Source organism: Maylandia zebra, linkage group LG3 (genome assembly GCF_041146795.1).
Source record: "Maylandia zebra isolate NMK-2024a linkage group LG3, Mzebra_GT3a, whole genome shotgun sequence".
NCBI lineage: Eukaryota > Metazoa > Chordata > Actinopteri > Cichliformes > Cichlidae > Maylandia > Maylandia zebra.
This window is the reverse complement of record NC_135169.1, coordinates 47,215,341-47,239,201: the sequence shown is the minus strand read 5'-3', so window position 1 is coordinate 47,239,201 and position 23,861 is coordinate 47,215,341. Positions and strand designations below refer to the sequence as shown.

The 23,861-nt window shown below is 40.0% G+C and overlaps 2 protein-coding genes across 3 annotated transcripts; both read right to left on the bottom strand.

Annotated features, from left to right (window-relative positions):
• Positions 1-1,092: 1,092 nt before the first annotated feature.
• il13ra1 (interleukin 13 receptor, alpha 1) lies at positions 1,093-10,125 on the bottom strand. Of its 2 annotated transcripts, none has more exons than XM_004567100.3 (10): positions 9,851-10,125; positions 9,178-9,320; positions 8,405-8,522; positions 8,187-8,286; positions 4,729-4,916; positions 4,220-4,353; positions 3,058-3,187; positions 2,662-2,758; positions 2,462-2,537; positions 1,093-2,246 (listed from the first exon to the last, which is right to left on the bottom strand). In XM_004567100.3, the coding sequence occupies exons 1-10, from the start codon at positions 9,906-9,908 to the stop codon at positions 2,151-2,153; spliced, it is 1,140 nt and encodes a 379-aa protein (XP_004567157.1). In that variant the 5' UTR covers positions 9,909-10,125; the 3' UTR covers positions 1,093-2,150. The 2 variants fall into 2 exon arrangements, with proteins under 2 accessions (XP_004567157.1, XP_004567158.1); XM_004567101.3 differs by having other exon boundaries at positions 8,405-8,519.
• A 4,377-nt stretch (positions 10,126-14,502) lies between these two features.
• Positions 14,503-23,090, bottom strand: LOC101468842 (interleukin-13 receptor subunit alpha-1). The gene is made up of 10 exons (XM_004567102.5): positions 22,637-23,090; positions 20,687-20,841; positions 20,002-20,167; positions 19,790-19,889; positions 19,255-19,406; positions 19,006-19,139; positions 18,673-18,805; positions 17,718-17,817; positions 15,645-15,729; positions 14,503-15,563 (listed from the first exon to the last, which is right to left on the bottom strand). Exons 1-10 carry the CDS (start codon positions 22,701-22,703, stop codon positions 15,471-15,473), a joined length of 1,185 nt encoding a protein of 394 aa, XP_004567159.1. The 5' UTR covers positions 22,704-23,090; the 3' UTR covers positions 14,503-15,470.
• Positions 23,091-23,861: the final 771 nt, after the last annotated feature.

Below are 23,861 nucleotides of genomic sequence, written 5' to 3'. Positions count from 1 at the left end.
TTGAGATCCCTTCCCAGACGCCTTAACGCCCACTCACATCCTGGGCCATCTGATCTCAGGAATTCGCATGATAAGGTGGTGCCAGGTTTCACAATGAACACACCCGAAACTGGCTGATTGGGACCCACACCCAGTTTCACACTTTGGCTCAGGCGATTAGAGGATCATCACGGGGTCCTTTTGTCCCTCTGTGGGGGGAAACTCCCACTAGGTTTATATCTGGGACTCTCCACCATTTGACCTTAGAACTGAAGAAGCTTCTCGGATGAGAGGTGAAACGTCTTCAAGTAACTTAAAGAAGTCCAGACGCTTTTCTTTGCAAGCTCCTTTGGCTAAGTATAAATACAGAAATCAAATTTCTTAGAGGAGAAATTAGATTTCTGTATTTTCCACATGAAGTCTAAGCTCAGTTAGCTTATCTGGAAGTCCCACACATGAACCCAAACAAACACGAGAAAGACTCAATACTTCATGAGAAATGTGTAAAAACCACAAAAAAGAAAAAAAGAAGAAAAACAATCTTACTTGTGGGACATTAAAAAAAAAAACAGATCAGAGGAAGTAAAATAAAGTCGATTATAAACTTATTTTCAGCATTGAACACTATAATAATTTCATCAAAACATTTAAACACTATCACACAAAGACTTCTGTGTTTTTACACTGCGTTTAAGTGTCCAGGAGGAGAAGCCAAACTATACGTTCGACCGTGAGCACCACTGAGGTGACGAATCAGCCGTGTGACTGGCTACGGGGCAAACGTGGAAGCATTAGTTAAAAAGAAACTTAAGAAGGTGGTTTATATCTCTACTTGAGAAAAAAGTAAAAAGGTAAACAAGCACAGGGTGTTCCTTTCATCAAGGCTGATATCCTCTGTTAAAGGCCTGCTGGAGAAACATGGTGCTGTTAAAAGCTAAATCATCAGCCTCTGCTTCTGATAAAAAGTTCACCATTTCCTTCCTCCAAGAGCATGAGGTATTTCCCAGACTACTGTCCACTAACAGACCAAACAATGAGGCTGATGATTCATAAGGACATGTGGGTATAACCTTTCAGCCTTCTGGCCGTCTAAAACAAAAGACGGCAAATCTGTTCCCTGTTTTTTTGTTTTTTACTCTTAGTAAAGTAGGCAACTAAGTGATACATTCATTACATCGTATACTCTCAGAAAGCTGGGCATGTCTTTGTTTCTTATGTACAGCATACCAGGCTGCAAGAAATCCAAGGCAGTTAATACAGTTAATGGCAGCTGGACAGGGACAGTGCTCACAGGTCAACAGCAGACTGGCTCAGTAAGTCTTCCATATATATGAAGTAAAAACATTTAAGCTGTGACAGTGACACCATTGGGGCGGTGTGAAAAAGTATTTGCCCACTTAATGATTGTCACACTTACATATTTCAGGCCATCCAACAATTTTTTAGTTACATTTTAGTTACTTTTTTTACATAGGAAACAGTAGTTTTGGATAGATTTGTTTCCTTAATGAATGAAATCATTATTTAAAACCTGCATTTTATATTCACTTGTGTTACCTAATGCTAATATTTCCTTGATAAAACATTTAAGTGTGGCAATCGGGAAGGGGGCAAATGCTTTTTCGCAGCCCTGTAAGCGGTGCAAAGGTAGTAAGTCTGTTGGGATACATGCGTGGATGACGCTGTTCTGATTTGACTCAACATTCAGGCTCAGCTCACGACCAACCGCCTACTGTCTGCTGCCGATGGGGTTGCAGTTGTTGTTGTTTCATCTGTATCAGCAGCAGACGGGTCCAAAGAGCCTCACAGTATCTGACACATGGCGGTGCAATGCAAAGCTGTGACCCTGCACTAAAATGGACGTTTGTGTTAGGCTCGATTATGTAACCGACATGATTTCCAAAAAAGGAACCACTTCGGTGTGCAAACAAAGCATGTTGATAAGGGATCAAAATGCCATGGGAGCATTGCTGTGAATACAGAATCAACTTAATGCGTTGGTATATGTTGTGTGTCACTCCATAGGGATGATAAAGACATGCAGTCTTGTATTTCCCTGTGAGATTCATGGCATCAGATTTTAGCAGCACTAAATACAAAGTGCTGAAGCAGCAGCAGCTGCTTCTAGTTGCTCTTCTTCTTTGGGAGCACGAGGGGACGTCGGGCACTTATCACCAGTCTGGCTTGTTGATTTTGGGCTCTACCACAAGAGCAATTTTACAGTTGTCTTCTTCCACCGCCATGGCCTGAAAGTTGCACAGGGCCGTCTGAAAAGAGGAAGAAGAAGAAGTAGAAAAGAAAATGTGATAGTGTTTAAGAGAAAGCCAACTGTAGCCTGGCATTCAAAGAAAAACAACAACAACAACAACAAATGCAGTTCTAAGAATTTGCAGTACCTCGGTGATTATGAGAAGCATGCACTTACAAAGAAAAAGAAAAGGAGAAACGAGCACACAAGTACACCTAAGAGCAAAAACCTCACCTTATTGTTGTTGTCGCAGATATCACTGAGGAGATCCCGAGGCTCTGGTACTTTGGGAAAGATAGTATCCTTGTTTCTACACAGAGACAGTTAGATATCAGAGGTTAGCGCAGCCCCAAAAAAACAGAACAAAATAAAACCAAAACAAAGCCAACGAACAACAGGATCCATTCAGTAAGAAGAAGAGACTTTTTACTTACTTCTGGTAACACATCACAGTCAGGACTGTCAGGGTGGCAACCACCAATGGGACTGTAATCGCAAGAAACACTAATGGACTGAAGCCCGAGTCTGCTTCTGCATGCAAACACATATAAGCATTCATTTCAGCAACAATGAAACTGTTTCATGTTTCAGCCTTTGATGTTACTTTCCCCTTTCAGCTTTTTTTAATAGAGAAAATAACATGTCGGCTTCATTCATCCATTTACACCCAGGGATAAAACTATCTTCTGATTAGCAGATGACCTGCACTAGAGCCACCCCAGAGAAGAATGTATGGCCTTTATAATTTAAAAACAAATAATAAGTCAGTGCATTCTGTTTTTTATTAACACAAGATTAGAAAAAAGACACAAAACAGAAAATGACTTTACCAAAATACTGTTGGTCGGTCCACGGTGTTTCTCCTTTTTCTCCATACTTTGCTTTGATAGCCATGCTGTAGCTACAGTGAGGGACCCGGTCCAGCTCGTGTGATGTTTTTTCTTTTAGTATTATTGGACTCTGTGAAAAGTGTTTGAGGGAAACGATCGATTTGAGCCTTGAATCAGTTGATTAAAACTTCATCCTGAGAGAAACATCAGTGAGTTTGCAAAATTCAGCACGTAACCATAAAGGACAAATTTAAATATTTAATTTGGACTCATCTACTTGGGACCCTGTCGATTTCTGCCAAATATAATAACAACCGCCACTATAACTGATGAGGGTTTGTTTTTTTTTAAATAAAAAGCTGCTTTAGCTGCTTGGAGAAAAGTCTGTAATTTTCTCCTTATTTTCTCTTCTTATTTTCTCTGGATATGATGGCTACCATTATTCCCAAACCAAGAGCTATCATGCTAGCATGGCTTAAGGTTGTATTTAAGCTAAGTCCTGTTCCAGAGGGAGCCCTGGAAGCTGATCCTTAGCCACTTCCTCCTCCCCCTCTGGGATTCCAAGACTTTCCCAGTTAAAAAAAAAAAAAAGGTTATATAATCTGTCCACTGAAATATGAGTTAGCCTCTAACAGACGTCTTTTAACACAAAGGACCCCATGTCTTATATGAGCTCCCACACAATGTTTTGAACTCCTTACCGTGTCCTCCAACTTCACTCTAATGCTGGAACTCATTCTCTAAGTCAGGGGTGTCAAACTCAAATACACAGTGGGCAAAAATTCAAAACTGGAACAAAGTCGCGGGCTAACGTTAGTATTTTTTGAAATATATTTATTCCTCCAGATATAAGAATGAATCTTTTCTTATGTGCTCAAACACGTTTTGCTGAAAAACTGAATATGGAACAAGCAAAGCTTAATACTAAACAATATATATATTAGCTGTATAATACCAGTAGGCCAGCTCTAATAGTAATTTGGTATGGCTTCGCGGGCCAAATGTAATTAGGCTGTGGGCCAAATTTGGCCCGCGGGCCAGAGTTTGACACCTATGCTCTAAGTGCTTTCAGTTATTCGTTTTTTAACACAATCGTAACACACATTACTTTAAACTAATGGACGTGACAGACAAAGTAAGATAGTATTGTTGTTATTCTTACTTTTAGTTGACCACACTTAGTGTAATTTATTATATATTCCCACTCGTCCTGTGCAATCACTTCAGGAGGGTACCAAGTAATATTAAATTGATTCCCACTTTTCTCGACTTTCCAGTTAAGGGGCGGTGGTCTCACTGCACAGAGAATAACAGACAGATGTTGCAGTTAGTACAAGCTAGCCAGAGGTGCCTTAAATGCAAATCATAATGCAAAACAGTGTGTATTTTGCCTTTCGAAAAGTTGGTAGTTCTAGATTGTGTCATAAAATACACAGTGCTAGATACACACAGATGCGTGCCACCCCCCCCCCCCCCCCCCCCCCCCCACACACACACACACACACACACACACACACACACCATGATAACAGCTAAAATATTTCCAAGAAAGGAGAGAAAGAACAAATTATACCCCAGAAACTGAATGAGGAAGCACAAAATATTTCAACACAAGTTTCCTCTCGCATTACTTTTAAATTCTGAATTAGCACTGACCACTACACAGCTTACCAAAGCGAATGAGGCGTTTAAGGAAGGTGTTCCTGACAGTTTTGTTGTTCAGTGTTGTGTTAAACAAGACGCTTATAATATGTTGTGTGCTCACTGGCAGATAACAGCCAGTCCTCAGATCATCAGTGTAAGTATACGATGGGCATTCTTCTATTCCACTGACGATTTCATCCCACTCATCCTCAGACCTTGGAAACATAAAGAAAAAGGTGATTTACTTTTCTACCAACACACGGTATATTCCAAAAGGAAAGGACAAAACAATGAACTAATAATAAGACACTGGCATGCTTTTGCCTCTCGGTGCTGGTGAATAGAATAAGCAGGGGAAATGTGTTTCTTGCTAATGTGCAACAACAGCATCACATAGACTGTGGGACTCAGCCACCGAATAAAATAATAAAATTTGAAGTATTTCTTTAATCTCGTGACATTTTGTTGGATATTTTAAATGCAAAATGTAATAACTGTGTTTAACAAAGAAGCCACCCGGTGGGAAACAGCCAGTTATCAATACCATGTACAATATTTGTACCTACAGTACAAGTTTGGACACAATTGTGACGCATGAATGTGTTGAAACCTAGAGTGTCAACGCATTCATTAGAACTACAGCCTTTTGCTACGTGGACTAGCGATGCTGCAGTTTTATGCAATGTTTTGTAAAGTTTTGTGATGCAAAAAACAAAAACATTTTAATTTAAGATACTAATTTAACATCTATGAAACTGTATAATTAAACAGTTTCTTTTACTTCCTTATTTGTGCTCTCACTGGGAAACAAAGAAGACAAAAGTTCATAGGAAAATGGGTCTTTGTTGCAGCCTAACAAAACAGGAGTGACTTCTGGATTCAGTCTCGTCTTGGTAACAATATTGTGCAAATACCATGATGTTCACATAATAATGTCATTGTCACCTTCGTTATCTGAGACACTTTAAAAAGTTTATGTTGACAATGAACTTCTCGACGATGTCGACGGGTGAGGCAATAGAGGCGCTATTGTGAAAGTTAGCCTTTGTGCTTTGGATACAAGAGTGCAGTCATAACACATTTGAAGCAACAACTTAAACACACAATTCTCACATCTTTGAGTAATTTCAACAGCATCCTGACAAAATCAGTGGACAGTGAGGAATAACACTCTCCAAGTGAATGCCAATATGTACATACAACCTTCCCAGAGGTCATCTCAATCAACGAGTCAGAGGGGTATACTGCAAGTAAAAGTTTGAACCTAAAACCCCTGCTGGAGATCAAAGTTATCACTGTTAAGCAGAGCTTTCTGCTTCAGCTTCTGAGCGTGCTCATATAAAAAGCAGCATTTCACAGGTCATAAGACTCTTCTTCCACAAAAAATGATCCCCGTGAGCGCCCCCTACCCATTCCCTTATAATGATATGAGGATATAATGATTATAATTCCTTATAATGCTAGTGTAACGGGGGAAAATTCACATTTAGATTTAGGTCTGTAGAACTTTACTGTTGGATTTAGTTTGACCTTTTCCTTCTTAGATGAAGGATGTGTGTGTGTCAATATGACCTGGTGAAAACTTCTTAGATATGCTTAACGATGTTTCACTAAGTTAACCTCTAATTGTTAGGGAAACTCACAAGAAGACCAGTGCCAGGTGCTGCCTGGAAAATAGATAGTGGGAAAGTCTTCCCTGGCCAGCAACAGCCCGGGTGGGACAAAAGACTGTTGTAACTGAAAAGATACAAAGAGTGTGTGTGATGTTATCAAAGGGACGCTGGGAAATCCCAAGGTTAGCGCTCTCGTGACTGTAGAACTGTGATGTTTGATGTGTGTTAGCTTTCCTGCATCCAGCAATTACATTAGCTTGACCACAGCTGACTGTGTTGCAGACTTTAATAACAGAAATTTCACCCACACTAGGCACAGTTTGCTCTTCACTCAGTGGTTTTAGTATTCACGCCTAACAACCTGCACATATAAAACACCATTATATATATATAGTAGAGAATTTATAATACACTTGAAATGATGTAAATAAAAGATTCAGTGAAAATGTGGTGCTTATAGCCGATTTACAAAGAAATGCTCTGCTCCTGAACTTGTTACGTGTTCGCTACAAGTTAGCGTAGTGATTTAGCCAGTTAAAAACAGAGCCACTTTCGTAATACAGAAACCTCTCACTTTACGCTCGACAGCTCGCGAGACATTTATCTAAGTTAGTTGACTCCGCAGGGTGTGGTAGGTTATTTACAGCAGAAACACCTCATTTAAGTGTTAGGGTCATGGATAACAGTGGAGCTCTGTGGCCCAGACGGATTAAACATATACCTCTCCAATATTATCTTTGATGCACTGGCTACCGGGCAGTGTGGATGAAAATTTAAAATACCTTCTTCTAATGCAGGTGCCCTTTAAATAATCACCAAGCTGCACATTAAATGTACCATTTTACCCCAAAAGAGCACTTCTGTGTCAGAGCACAGACCTGCCTCCAGGTTCCTCCCCTGGGACAGCCCTAGGTAAGAGCAGGGGTGAATAATTCTGGTTTTGTTCAGCCAATGCAAAAACTGAGTTAATGTGTAACTGAGTCCTGCTGCTCATTCTAATAAGAAATGTTCTTATGCTCTCTCATGACACATCTCCCCTCCCCTTTGGTGAGGCTCATACATTTAATATAAAGTCATGTTGCTGTTGATGTGACAAAGAGAGTGAGAGTGGGAAGCTGCCACTTCCTTTATATGTGTGTTAAATTATTATTTATGATAATTCTGTGTGCCCTTTAAAACAAAAGAGGGCAATAGGACTACACTGAACGAGCAGCAGAGTTTCTCTTTGTACAATTCAGCAGGTCTTGGGTTTCCTATGTAAACTGGTAACATATCTTATGCTCTGGATTGGCAATATAAAAGTTAAATAAATAAAAATGCGTTTGGATACATGATCCCCACTTGTGTCCAAGATCACTTCATTTTTATGGATTGTCATGCAGAAAACCGCTGTGTTGCTTTAGTTCATTTTAGTATTTGCTTTTGGGTTTCTTTGTTTTTTCTTTTTTTCTTTTTCTTTTTACTTGCAACATATTTGTTTCAAGTTTGTGAAGACGTTTACTTAATTTGCTTAGGTTTTGCCTATTTAAATACATGACCTTAAACGGCAGTCCATTGGGATATCAGGGCTCCGGCGTGTTACAGTTGGCTTGAGTTAACACTTAACCCTCTTCATTTAATGTTACATTGCCAAATATGGTTTGGTTTTGTATGCATAAATCCCCACACCCCCAACAAACAGCCTGCAGCTGGCAAAAAAGACAGAGCCATTAAACACAAGAATTTAGCCCTGATTGAACTCTGGCTCATTACTTCCACTTCTGCTCAGAGTGACCACTGACTATCAGGAAGTGTTGCAAAATTACAAAACTACCTGTACTGCGTAATGCTGAATTTCTATTTCTTTAAACTGCATAATAAAAAAGCACATACTTGTAGAAGAAACGGAGATCTGCGGCGATACCGGTTGGTGACCATGAGCAGTTTGTTTGGTTTGGGGAGTGGACGTAGCACTGAAAATCTGTCACCAGCTCTGAGAGCGACACAGACACAGACACAGATTGATAATCAAACACATAGACAGCAATTTGCTTCATATGTGGCTCAAAAGCATTTTTTTACAACAAAGCAGAGTCAGTGGTGAGAATTACCTGGATTAGTTTCACTGACGACCACTGGCTCGCTTGATGACTTATTCCAAAAACTTCTGATAGACACATTTAAGACGTTTCCATTCATTAACCCCTTCAAAACTAAGGAAGTGCCCTGCTATTAAGAGAAAAAGAGAAGAAAAAAACTAATTTGAGTAAACAGTCTAAACCAATCCCAGATCTTTTGTTTGAAGAACTGGCTAACCAACCAGACATAGTTGTGGTGTACATGCAGAACAAAAGGGCTGTGGTAATAGATGTAGCAATACCGAGAGAGAAACATCAGGAAGAAGGAACACAAGAAGCCCGAGAAACACCAAAGGCTGAGAGAAGATGTGGAGGGTGAAGACAACAGTGGTCCGGTTACCACGCGAGATCTAGAAAGCCCAGGACTCAGTGCCACACATACACACAGCTATAGCTGTCATGGCTTAAAACATGTGAGGTCCACAAGAGTGCAGCTGGAGAAACGGTACGCTGCAACACAACACAGTCTTCCCCTCAAAACTTAAAATAGCGGTTGTCTATACAAAATCTAGAAATTACTCAAACCTACTTTTCATATCTGAAAATGTTTTTCAGCAGTATGCAAATAATGAGCCTCTACTTCCAGGAGGTGGTTGAGATTACTTGCAGTCTCTTAGCAGCGGTCTTTCCGGGAATTATTGGTTATTAACTGATGAAAGACTTTTAAATTATGGGGTAAACGTTGTGTAATCACAATGAATATACGAGGTTTTAAAGTAAGCATATACACATATAAGCGTACTTACAGTGGATTCATATTTTTGTCCGTTTGTATTTGTAGACACTTTATACTGGTAATCGACAGAATTCTCTGGTGGTACCCAGGTCACGTTATGATCAAAGTCGTTAATCCTCCGCAGGGACACATTTCGTGGAGGTAAGATTTCGCCTTAGTGAAGAAGGAGAAAGAACAGAAAATGAGTCAACATCTGCAGGATCAGCGAATAAAGACGATTTATGTGGCTCGCCAAGCAAGCTGTTGCGCTGAGCCAGTCACTGAGGAGGGAAAAAAATCTTTCCCTCAAGGCACAGCTGTTACGCACACTTCTGCACTGCTGAACAGTCTATTTACCAGATCTGATCCTGCTTTCGGATTTCTACGTGGATAATTTTAAAAAGTCAGATTCCTCCTGTTTCTGTCACGTAAACAGAATCCGGATTGGAATACTAACATGGGGGTGCGCTGAGAGGATTTACACGCGCGATTTACACGAAACACATTCTCCCACAAAGTTTTCTCTTTTTCCAGAGTCCGTTTTACTGTTCCGCTACACAGTGGCGAATGCCAGACGTGACGTCACTAGTGGGAATCACCGCAAATGACCCGAGCGAGAAAACTGGGAAAAGGTGTCAAAGAAGCAGGCAATAACAAAAACCCAGGTAAATGTGTTGTAAGCGTGGACGTGTAGATCGTCTTACCGTGACTGGACTCGATCGTCAGAGACAGGCAGCACAGAACTAACAAACTTGGGAACATCCTGCTGATCCCGTGTGTTCAGCTCTCCCCCTGAAAACTTTCTATCTCCTGAGTTTCTGTTGTGAGGAGAGCGGGGGAAGCGCTCTTGAAACGGGGTCCCCTGCTTCTCAGACTCTGTGTGGTCACAGCTGTTCAGAAGGCAAAAGCAGAGAGACGTCTGCCATGTCTCTGATCTACTTTCGCTTCCAGCTTCTTGGGAGGAAGGCACAGAAAAATAGTGGGAGGCTGGAAGTGGGTGGTACGCTTCCTCCTTCTGATGTAGACACGCTGACGCACGCACTGACATGTTGTGCTTTCTTCCTTTTTTTAGAAGTCATATTTTTCAGTACACATATTCTATTTTTTATGTAAAACAAATAACCTATGATAAACCTTTGCACAACTACTAAGACACATTTGTAAGTTTCAGAACTCTAACCAAACAAAATCTAACAAACAGGGGCGTAAAGACAAAAAAACAAACAAACATTGGCTGCTGCTGGTCCCCCAACAGCCGGTAGAATGTGCTGTGTGGAGTGAGAACGTGTTAAGACCTGCAGGTAGTCTGTAAGTATGTGAAAACGTTTAAAGGCTTGGACAAAGATTCACGTTTTATTGTCATGTACAGATAAAAAGTATAGCCACATTTATCCATAATGAAATTCTTTGGCTTGTGCTCCTCAGCTTTACATGAGCATATAGAGAGTGTGCAGAAAAGGAGAGAAAAAAAGTATTAAATATTAGAGCGTTGAGACGAGTTGGTATTTACGCGTTTGTGCAAGAGTATTTACAGGTTGTGCAAAGTTGTGCAACGAGCATTTAAGTGGCATTTGTTGAAGTGATGGTGTGCAGAGTCCTGTAATTGTAGTGAGTGTGTAGTGGTGTGTATGGAATATCAGCAGTTCAAAGGTCTGATGGCTTGTGAGTAAAAACTGTCTCTGTGTCTGGTAGTGCGGGTCTGGATGCTCCTGAGCCGCCTGCCGGACGGCAGGAGTGTGAAAAGTCTGTGGCTGGGATCCGCTGCGTCTTACTTATGCAGCGCTGTCCTGCATGGCTGGCAGTTCAGTCCTGTTGATGCGCTGTGCTGATCTCACCACCCTCTGCAGAGCTTTGCGGTCCAGAGCATTACAGCTGCTGTACCAAGTGCTGATGAAACCAGTCAGAATACTTTAAATGGTGCATCGATAGAAGTTTGTAAGTATTCTGGGGTTCATTCTGAATCTTCTGAAGAAGAGCCGCTGTCTTGCTGCTTTTTTGATCACGCCAACATGGTGTGACCAGCTCAGATCCTCGCCGATGTTGATGCCCAGGAATCTGAAGCAGCTGACTCTCTCCACCTCTGGATGGGGGTGTGGCCTCCTCTCTGCAGTCCCCTGTAATCCACGATGAGCTCCTTGGTTTTGCTGACGTTAAGCAGCAGGTTGTTGTCGCCGCACCATGATGTCAGGACATCTGCCAGCTGGTGGGCACATGCTTTGAAAACTCGACCTGGAATGTTGTCTGGTCCAGGAGCTTTCAGAGTGTTTACTTTCCTGAAGTATTTACACGCGACTGCCTGAGATATCTGAAGAGGGCAGCACAAAGGTCACAATACACCAACACAGTGTAACCATGTGCTTACATCAGGCTCTGCATCTCTGCACCAGTTGTAGACTAACATGGTCTTCTTGCAGCCAAGCAGGCGTAGACAGCTAACAACACTAGGTTTGCACAAGTCATTCACAAGCATCACTCCAACAGGATTAAAACTTTATTTTTAAAAACAATATTTTACTGTAAAGTTGATGTTCAGTTATTTAAGAAGACAACATGATCAGATTTCTTGTTATGCTGTTCTATCCAAGTTTATCAGGGACATTTTACTTTTTAATGCTGCAATGTCTGAAATGTTGTGTCATTGCGTTTTTAGCTTGTGATGCCTTGTAGGACCTGGTGTCCTGAGTGTGATCACGTATTTATGAGCAAAAGGCACACGGGAACAACAGCTGTTGTTGCTTTCTACACATGCTATTGTTTTTGTAACCTTGAGATGTTTCAGCGTGTCGCAACATTAAGAGACATTTTTTTGTTTTGCAAAGCTACCATCTGTGACCATTACACCGTGGTGCATGCAAATAATATTTTAATGATGTCTTGTGAAACTTGTACCTTCATATTTCATGTTTTTTACATGTTAGCGGTGCATGCCGTGGCTGTAGACCCAATTTAATTGTTGATACATTAGTTAAAAAAATAGAAAAATAACACCTCTCATGTCATTCTTGGCTGGTGTAGTCAAAGAAACGGGGCAGTGAGAGAGTCACACATGGCCGTTTTATATTTAATTTTGACTGCAGGTGGGAAGCAAGGTCACGTCATGTATGAGCATATTTACAGTAGTTTCCTCGCTGCCTGCCTCACTAGTTTTCGTAGATATCTGCAGTTTCTGAGTAAATGCCGCTGTGGAGCCAAATTCCCAAAAAAAATGTTGAGACTCTGTTTAACAGTACAGATGTAAATGGGAACCTCGGGAATCTTTTCTTCGGAGGAACTCTGCCTCTTTGAAAATCCAGCTGAAAACAGCTGGTGGAATAAATGCGCTTTATCCAGTAACACTTGCTTTTCTAGTCTTTTGTTCCTATTTATTTATTTTTTGCTTTTTTGGGATGCGTTGCTGCCAACAAATTCAAACTGAGTTCATATTTTTCTTTTCATGAAATAGTAAAGCGTCTCAGTTCACTCATCTGATGTTTTCTTTGTGCTATTGTGAATAAAACATGTTTGAGATTTCCGCTTTTCTGCCCATCAGTCTTATTCCTTTGTCCTCTCAAAAACTGAAAGCACAAACACGCACGTCGGTGATAGCAAACAGGTTAAATGTTTGACACCCACATAAAAGTATTTACTTATATGTCCATTATCTTCATGCTACGTGTGGTTGGTTTATGTTGACCAATGAAATACGTTGCTGAGAGAGAGGAGGGTGAGGAGAGCAATTGAGGATGTGCAAATGAGGAAGGTCAAAAGACTTCTTCAATAATCTGAGGGGTAGGGTCAAGATTTGGAACAAATACCATGAAAGCGTGGATCCATCTTGGTTTGTATGGGTATTTCAGGGTTCTGGTGGTGGTGTTATGGTTTGGGGATCATTTTGGGGACTTTGGGCTTTTTTTTTTTAAGCCAAATGTTGATTTAGCTGCCACAGCCTCCTTGAGAATTGTTGCAGGCCATGTCCATCCCTTCAAGACCACAGTATTCCCATCTTCTTCCAGCAGGATAACACGCCATGTCACAAAGCCCAACTGGTCTAAAACATCGTAAACTTAAACTTGAACATAACGATGAGTCAAATGACCATCACGGTCAGCAGATCACTGTCTAATAGAGCATCTTTGGGATGTGGCTAAACAGGAAAGTCACATCATGGATGTGCGGCCAACAAATTTGCTGCAGATTTGATGTTGTTGTGTCAATATGGACCAGAATCTCTGATGAATGTTTCCAGCATCTTGTATCTATGCAATGAAGAACTGATGCAGTTCTGATGGCAAAAAGAGGTTCAACCCACTATTAGCTATGTGTAAGTAATGAAGTAACTGATGTCCGACCCTGTTCTCCAGGCAGAGAAAGAGCATGGACAGCCACTCATACCTTCAAGCAAAGACTTATAAAAATGGACTGTCGTCTGTGGCACAATACATGGTTTAGTGGGGTAAAAAAGTTCTTTGTCATTGTCACCTCAGTGTTTTGAAATCAGCTGAGCAGGGCTGGATCTGACAGATAAACAGACACTGTGTGCTCATACAGTATTCACATGCCCAGCCTAAAACCTTTATACACTTGTTTTTGCAGCAACTCCCCCTGCTGGCCAGTAGAACAAAGTGCAGGTTTACAACTCCATTGCAATGGCCTCACTTTTTAAAGATTTCACGCAAATGCGTCAGTTTATTTAAAGCCTATTTTTGTTTGCTATGACTTCACAGCAGCCAAAAAGGGAAAAATAGGTTGATCATTAAAAAAATGATAAAAAAAAACCCAAACTCAGTGTCTGAAGCCTCATATAAGCTTTAGAAAGAGCGTTATTGTTCTGCCCTTCTTCACTTACATCATGAGATCCTGTTTCAGTGCTCATACAGGAACCTGACTATTGTTTTAAGAATGAGCTGAAAAACTGAGCTTCTGTACTTATCCTCGGGGAGTATCTCCCCCTGCAACCTCCAGTTTAATCTACAATGGGTAGGATTTTTTTGTTTCCGTCTTTCAGGAACAAAAACATGTTAATGATTCAGGTTAATACCTGCTCACTGAAAATACACACATCCAGATGCTGAGACAAGCTGCTCATTTCTGTTTGAGCAACTATTACAAGAAAGGCTGAGCGGGTTCCACATTATCACATCCAAAACACAGATCAACACACGTTTCCCTCCCCCAAACACATCCATGTTTTTAATCTCTCTCAAAAAGTCTCTAAAGCTCAAAAGTTGTGTTGGAAGCCCCCATTTCCCCTGGAGCTACTTTGGACTTCACCTTCCTTTTCAAGGAAGAGCATTTCCCTCTCAAGGTGATATTTCCATTTGGTTGTGTTAAATGCCAAGTCAAAATAGCGCTGCACGGAGTTGACAGTGTGACGTCGAAGTTTGTAATTATTTTATTATATGTTCAGATGTTTACAGTTCTTGGAGTACTTACATCACTTCTCTCTTTACAAAGTTTGAAAGTTTTGTACAAAGACAGAAAACTCTTAATGCCACACATCAAAGATCTTTTATACAGCTTAACTTTAGTAAGAAAATGCCATCCAAAACATGTCTGCCAGCAGAGTTCATGCAAGTGAATATTTAGACGGACAAGGTGAAAGTTCTTTTCACATGCACCAACAATGGTAAAACAGAGAAGTATACGTAGGCTGTCGCAGTCACCCAGCACTAAAGCCCAGCAGTGTGCTCTCATCCCGACGTGTTTTCCACAGTTTGGGGCTTTTTTTGCTACCAAAACTTGCATCCTAGTTAATTCCTGCACAGGTGACTCCGGATGGCAGTCAAATTTTCATTTGTACAAATAAGGTTCATGTTGTGACAAGATTACACTTGTTTTTCTTTCCATTTTATGAGTTACAGCAGATATCCAGGGAAAAGTCAGCTCTTGTTACCACTAGAACATCTTCCAGATTAATCAGCCTCCTCTGGTCTTCTCTTTCCAACGGGAATGCAAAGCCTCCCCTTATCTTCCTCTGCCTCAGCATGAGGATATCAATCCCACTCACATTTCTGGGTCCACGGTCGGGCAGCTTTTCTGAAGCAAATTCCGAAGATTTACTGCATTTCTTTATCCTGTCCACAGCACGCTCAATCAGCGTGGATCTGCACTGTCCCACAGAGTTACTTATTAGCAGGTGAAATTCCTTTTTATGCAAACACGGACACAGGTGTTCACCAGTGCAGCAGAGGTGCCCCACAGCACACGTCAAACCTGCAACAGGTATGAAACTTTCAACCGAAAAAAGGCAAGTGAAACTAAATGTTTTCAACCTGCTGTTAAGTTACTATGTATATGTTCCTTCAAGTCCATCTGCACTGCGAGCATTCCTCTGAACATGTGTGATTAGGAGATTTCCTGAGGAATTGTGTTTTCAGATACAAGGATGATGTGTTCAGTGGATTCTGGCTCCGCTTTGTACAGATCTCCAGGGATGGACTGAAAAACACAGCAGTGTAAAAATGAGTATTTATGAGGACAGAAAGAGCATTTGACTAGACTTTTTTTTCAAGTATATACCTTAGAATCTCTGTTTCCAGTCATCATCATTTCCTTGAATATTGTTGAAGGATCAGGTATCCTGGGACAAAAGATTTCCCTGTTCCTGCAACACACACACACAAAACCCCAACACATCATGTTTAGGCATGACTCTGACACTGGAAATACCTTGGAAGTACCTTGTGGTGTGAAATCATGTTACACAACGTCATATGGAAAATTTAAACCATCATTCAAATACTTTTCAGGGAAGTAGTACAGATACCTGCAAGTTCTTTCATTGATTTCAAGAACCAAAAGTGAGAACTAGGTTTCTTTGGTTTTTATTCCAGTATTTTAGCCAGGTAAGATAACACCAACTGAGATTCAAAGCAGAGTCGTTTTTATGTCTTGAAGTGAACCAATTCACCTTCTCCAAGAAAACAGCAGCAGAAAAGGAAGATGGTGGAGTTCGTGTAAAAAACAGGGACTCTTTGAAGGTCTAGTGTTATTTCTGTGTGTCTGCATGTTTGCTGTTTTATCAACATTTATTATAAATCTGGATTTTACAGTAATACAGTTTCATGTGAAGTATTCTTTTGCTACTTTTGCTAAAGCAGCAGTTTTAAACAGTCCTTCACTCCTCATTACAAGCTAGTGCTAAATAGTTAGAAACTATAGTAGTAATAAAATATTCAAATTCTATAGCCAGGATGAGGGCAGAAAGAGGCTGTCACAGCAGTATGTTTTGTAACTTCAGACGTTCACACAGATACGATATGAAGCTCCAGTATTAGATAAATATTATTTCCAACTATGGATCATGCACAGCTAGTCGAGTAGGTTCATGAATACAAATCCACAGCTGGAAAATGGCAGAGTAGGTCATATTTTTACCTATTTTATCGATGCAGCTCTACCTGACACACCAGTCTGTTGTGCTGGGAGAATCACTTTAGGTCTCAGTATAACCAGCTGATATTAGCTACTTGCCTATCTATTAGCATTGGCATTAATAGCGGCCAGTAAATGACACATGGGAAAAACACCCCACAACCATGCCATGATGTTACAGAGTTTCTTCACCAGAGGGCACTCTGAATCTTCCCTCTTGGCAACACATCACAAACACAACAACCAGCTTATCCAGAGTCATGCAGAGCACAAAAGAGTAAATAAGTGACTACATAAATGTAAAAGAAATCTATTTATGTTTTGACAACAAACAGAATATCTGATTTTTAAAATACCAAACATGAATATCAGTTTTAAAGATCCTGCATAGGCCAGGCTCTAGTCTGAACCTTTATTATTTTACCCTGCACATAGATCACGCCACAGACTCAATAAAGTTATGATATAAAAATGTGTGAAAGCTTTTCTTAGAGTAAATAAACTAAGCTGCTAAGTCATATGAGTTCATAGCACTATGGGAGGTTATAGTGCTTTCACTTCTGCTGTGTCTGTGTGTATAAAGGCACAGTCTGGCAGGAGAGGGTGAGAGGTTTTTAATCATTTGGGCCTATGACTAAGCCTTCTGCTATTTGCTACGTGTTTGCTGCAGGCCACACCTACCTGCCTGTGGCTACAGGTGGGGCAGTTTTGTCAACCTTTCCACTCAGAGGCATCGTCATTCTGTTTACTGATTAAACACTAGTCCTCAAGAGTCCTCAAGAGTAGCCACTCGCCATGGTCTATCAATTCTATTATCTTCTTTTCTTATAAAATCAAATTACACAAAAGTCACATCAGGAGATATTTTCACTACATGAAAAGCAAAGAGAAACTCAGCCCTCTCCCCGGGGCAAACATTTACTGACAGTGAGGAGGGGAAAAAAACTTTTACAAGAAGAAACCTCCTCAGGTAGCTTCCATGCTAGTGTTTATTTGGTTAACTATTGCTTGACAGACGCAGTAGGAGAAGCTTCTTTTGACATTAGTCTTTTAATGTCTCTCTGAGTGCAATGAGGCTACTGCACAAATCATTCTTGACACTGACTAAATCAACTCAACAATACTGTATGCTGTGCAAAACCATTGTTTAAAACATGGATTTTGCAAAATCTGCACTTGCACACAAACATTCACTTTTGAAATCATTCTGGCACATACCTCTGGAAGCAGTAGCAGGACAGAATGACGGAGACAGAAAGAATAATTGGGACGACGATGGCGATCACAGTCAGCATCTCATCTGGAGACCTATTCTCCCCTGGAGTGAACAAGAGAGACTTCCTGGTAAAGCTTTTAGGAGATTTTCAACATTTTTGCACATTGTGTTGCACATAATATTGTGTATCACAGTGGTTTGCTAGTGTCTAATTTCTAATTGATGATCCAAATTCAGTGCTCCAAAGTTTACAAACAATACTTTTTGTAAATTCATTTTAAAATGTGCCATTAGACATGATGGAGAACAGCTAAAAAGCAAGGCTGTATAGAGCTTTCATTAACTAACAGATAGCTCAATCACCCATCACATGAATGCTGGGATTTTCTGCTTCTAGCCGTGTTCCTGTTGTACAACATAGCTCGAATTAGTGAGCCAACACCTGCAAAACTATTTTTTTTTGTAGCACGGTACACTGCAACATCAGACACAGGCATTTTAGTTATTTATTTGTTTTATGGAGTGTGTAAGATTAATGTGTGATCCTTAAAATATACTGTTTAGTATACGACAGTGTTGCTTTGATTCCTTGTGTCCAAGTGACTGTGAGTTATTTTCTTGTAAACGAAGTTCCTGATGATGATGAGTCATTATTAAAATGACCCGACTTCACCCACCCACAGAACTTTATACACTAATTGGTGCATTTCCGATTGCAGCCTCACGCTGATTTGGCCTACATTACAATATCTGCACCAACATGTAGTTTGACACAAAATTTAAAGATGAAGTGAAACTTGAATCATTGAATCAATATGCTGTCAGTGATGTGATTAGTACATGATAAAAACACGAACATACAACTCTGTGTGCACATCATGGGATCTCATGATAATGTAGATATAATTATTTAAATATACTCATATTAATAATTAGTAATACTGGTTAGACAGTTACCGTGAGTTATGACTTCACTGAGGTCACTGGACAAAGGGATGCAGTATTGATCAGTCTGCACACTGTATTGGAATTTGTATTGGCAGTTTTTGTTATAGAGGATTTTCAGAGGTGGCTCTTTAGTGTGGAGAGTCTGAAAAATAAGAAGCACACAAAACCAATGTTGCACTTTGTCAGTATGGAACAACTGTAGCATTGACATAATATCTGGATTTAAGACAGACAAATGTGAAAATAATTTTTTTTCTGATATTTGATAGAAATGTTCAGCTATGAGATTATTCCAGCGTCTCATAAAACACTTAAGCAGAACGTCACAATGTGAGAACTTACTCTGACTTTATTGCACTCGGTGATGCAGACACTATAGTTTAATCCACATTTTCCAACAGCCGGACCTCGATCTTCCCATGTCAGGTCGAGATAGCCTTTATCTTCTGCGATGTTCATCTTTGGTAAAGGTATCACTGAGGAAATAACAAAACACTTGTTAAAAAAAAAAACAAAAAACGTTAACATTTCGTATTCATTTTCACAGCTTGGAATGACATTAACAATAAAAAAATTAAAAATAACACCAACCAAATTTAGGTTTGAGGGTGTTGCGTCCAGTTTCAGTCTCCACGAGCACATAGATGCCAAAGTTAAGATTATTCACGTTTAGATAACAAACATCCTTTTCATGGCTGGTGGACCCATCACATGCTCTGATTTTATCATGTTCCTCTGAAGTCCTGTAATAACAGAATGAGGAGTTAACAAGAGAAGTGAAAAACATAAAAAGCTTTTTCACTTCAGCCAGTGACTCATGTGATTCCTTCAAAGTTCCCAGATTAATATTCAGATGAAATGTTAAATAATTCAAATCGGCACAAGATTCTGACGAAGCCACAAGCAGGTTTTAACAAAATACTGCTGTCCAATATTTGTCACTCTGTAACATCCATACACAGAGTACTGCTACAGAAATGTATTGCAGTAGTTCATTTTCACAGAACCCCTGACTAATGATGTGCTGATTCACGGCACTAATCCTATATTTTTTCTTTAGATAAAATTTCGCTCCACACAGAGACTGCGTTACATTTCTTTTGTTGTTTGCAGCTTTTATGCTCACCTGTAGCTGATGTTCAGCTTGACTGACTCATTGACTGGTTTCCAGAAACACTTTGTTCTGTGAGACTCAAGTGAACATCTGAAGTCCGTCACCAATTCAGCTGTAAGTACAACAAAAGAATTAAGTCACACACATAGATATATATTTAAAAAAAATTATTCTAGAAGGACTTAAGTTATTATATATCAGCATTTCAGCTTTCTGGTACTTACTGCGGCGCTTTGAAGTTTTAATGGTTTTGATCACAGGTCTGCTTTCCTTCCAGTGACTACACACAGGATCTAGAACAGCTTGAATGCTGATATTCCAGTGATCAGAGTGCTCATCTTCTGTGAAGTACTTCACTGTGAAATGATTAACTAGGCTTCGGGGCAATGGCTGGAAAAAAAAAAAAATATATATTTAGTGAAATTTAAATAATTCTTAGTTCTCCAGCACTCTGTCTGATATCCACTTTAAGGGCACTTTATTTTCATAAATAGAAAACATTTTTTTAGATAAATGATGCTTTTTGTGTTTTTTTAACTTAACTTTAGGGTTATTTACGGCGCTGTATTGTTCAATATAAATGATGTTTTATTTATTTATTTATTTTAACTTATCAGGTCAATAAATTCACCATTGTGAAAAACTAGAATTTGATTAATATTTTGTTTGTTTTCATATTATCATTAAACATGTTTGGACTAATTTGCCATACGTTTGATGATAGTAGGTCTATGGTACATGAAAAAAATGCCAGATAGGTCAAGTGGATATTCTTTATAGATTTGAAAACTGTCATTACACATGGAAAAAACAGTTATTAATAAGAACTAATACCAAATACAGGTTAAAACTTTGTTTCACAAATCTAATGTCAGCCTGTCTCACTGCTGGCTTTCAGTTCAATATTACCTCAACTGACTGCGGTAATTCATATCTGGATACTGCATATTTGACTGTACAGTTTTTCGGGAGATTGTCTGGCTTCTTCCAGGACCAGGACACGGTCACTTGAAATTGGTCATCCCACCTATATGTCACATCTGTTGGTTCGGGAAGTTGATAATCTGCAGGTATAAGAAGAGCCGTTACTCCCAGCTTTGCATAAATGATCAATGCTGCTCAGAAACGATCGTGGTGGGCTACCACCGAAGCCAGAAATGACATTTCCCACGAACTCTTTCACAACACTCGCTGCAGTCTGCAATTAGTTCCTTGTGACACTCATTGTGACACTGATGTGTTTTGTAATACCTCGGACTGAAGCTGAAGATTGTAAAGCTGTAACTGTTGTCATCATTATACATCATTATATATATCCTTTTTTGTGCTTCTGTTATGCAATAATGGTAGTTGATTGGCAGTAATTTGGCAAAGTCATCTCCAAAAACAGATGATCAGATTTATTACCAGCAAACTCACGGAAAATGTCATTGCACCTAGGAATACCTAGGAAAAATGAAATCATTTAATTGCGCCAAATCAGGGAAATATCCAGCATGAAAATCACCTGACTGTACATGAACTGGAGGACATTCCTCACATTCCCCCTCCACCTCTGTTTTTACTATTAGATTGGTTGGAAATGCTCTTGAATCATATGCAAAATGTCCTCGGCACCACCCACACATGGAGTGTTAGGGTGTAGTAAAATGCGCTGATATCCACACTGGGCATGGAAAAGGACAGCAGTGATTCCTAGTAGTTTTTAAACACATGATTATAAATATGAATGTGTCATTTTAAATTCATTTGTCATAAAAATGAATGCGTCTTTAGATTTATCTTACAATCACACAATAAAGTGCAGCTGCTCGGCGTTGAAAATGTGACGCTGACATTTTCTTCGGATTACAGTATATGTGCACAGGCTTTTTATGCAAAGTGACACAACATAATGGGGGATATCATATCTTAGACAGATGTCCTGGAATCAAAAATAATGGGGGAGATGATTTAATTTAAATGCTATGAGACATCCTTTTAAATTTTGCCTCAGCTCTGTCATTGTTACACTTTCACTTGCGCAGGTTACCCCGCAACTGGTTGCGCTGCGCACCTGTAAAGTGAAAGACAGCCTCTTTAAGCGCAAACTAACCGTTAAGGTGCACTTGGTAAAATCGAGGGAGACTGAGTGAAGTCATAAGAATAAGAAATATACTCTGAATTTATACTCAAACAGAAAGACATCAGCGAATGTGTTCCAAAGAGCTCTCTGAATTAGCCAGATCCTTGGAGATAACTACCCTAACACATTAACACATTTTGTTACTGGGGATTAGAATTAACAACGCAAAACCACCGAGGTCAAGTTTAATGTGCTTTCCAATTCGTTTATTCATAGCAATAATTCATTACATGCCAATAATAACAACAATAATAATAATAGTAATAATACCACTTAGTGTAATAGGGTCAAGACCCTTAAAGTAACACTTCACCAAGTGTTATTAGTGCAGCGGAAAGGAAATGCTCCTTGAAGAGGAAGAAACCTCAGGGTGGGATTCCCGGATAAGGTGAGAGGAAAGCGGAGACAGAAATAACTATAAATAAATAAAAATACGCACTTACATTTAAAATTTAAATATTATCTGACTTATGCGTTAATTTATTATTTTTTACAAGGGCAAAAACACACAAACTACAACCACAAAAGTGCTTTAATTTAATTGGCAAATAAATAGCAAGTTGTTAGAGAGCTCGAGACGCTCGGTTAACGAATAACGCGCGTGCGTCTAAAACATGCTAATTAAAGTCTGGTTTGACGGGCTGGGTACGCTCACCGACAGGTTCCCTTTAACCGAACAATTTTTAGATGTAGACTATTATTAAAACTGGGATAACAACTAATGAGTGTTTTACCTGCTTTACAGTTGAAAGTCATGGTGGTCGCGCAGAGAAAGATGAAAAACTGCTGAGCGACAGTCATGTTGCCTCCAAGCGTCCGGACTTTATTCCTGGAAGCGTTTCAGGAGCTCGTTTGATTCCCTCTAGGAATCAAAGTAGAAAATAAATGTATATATATCTATGTAAAAGGAAAAAATACCGGCGACAGACCGTCTAGGTTAAAAGAAAAAAAGGTTGTTTTTTTTTCTAAAAAGTGAATGGAAACCGGGAAACGAGAAAACGAAGCCAAAACTCCAGCTACACCTTAACTGTCTCCGTGCCCACTGAACCTTACCGGGAAGGTCGGGGCGGAGTTGTTTCGAGTGGGAGGAAACTGTAATGACAACGAAGCTACGACATGTCACGGAGTGAAAATGCGTCAGCCTCGGTTACCAAACGCTGTCGGAAACGGGAATCCAGCGTCCATACAACAAATCGTTTTGGGGAATAAAGGAAGCTGCTCCCGTCGCTCTCTTAATGGGGGCAACATTACGCATGCGTGTGATCTTAAGTGCGATATATCAAACCGCAAGTGTCCATCCATTCCTCCAGGAAGTCGTCAGGCCCTAAATGAGTCTGTGAATCATTAAGCTTATTATCTATGTGGTAATGGCTTTATGCTGCAACAAACAATATAGAGTGGGCCAAACGGATAACACGGGTGCAGGAAAGGCCAAGAAAAACATAGATAGTTGTGTTAGACTTCAGATTTATTCGGTTATGGGTCAAGCTCAAAGCCTCCGTGGATGATATTAGACTAAATTAATGCTACAGTAATTGCGGTTGTAAAGAAAACTGCTGAAAACTTTGTGGTGGATTTCGCCTGTTTCAACATGCAGAAAGCAGCCGGTGGTTGAAAGAGGAACAAGCAAACCCCAGCGAGGGTTTCCAAAGAGCGCATGAAGCCTGAAAAACCAAAACCTGTGAGCGAGCTGCTGCTGCGACACTTCATGTGTGGTGTGAGACGTGATAGTATAATCCAGTCATAAACCCTGTTTCTCACTAGGACAAGCAGAATCGAGTGTGCAGACAAAAGCCATACATTTTTTTGTTTGCACGCTGTACTTGCAGTGATTTGTGAATAATTTTATCATCTACGTCTTCATGCATTTGGAAAGTTTTATCATGATCGTCTCATGTAGGATTTGTTCCAGGCCTCATTTCATGATGGCTCAAGTGTTTTGAACAATGAGGCTTGCTG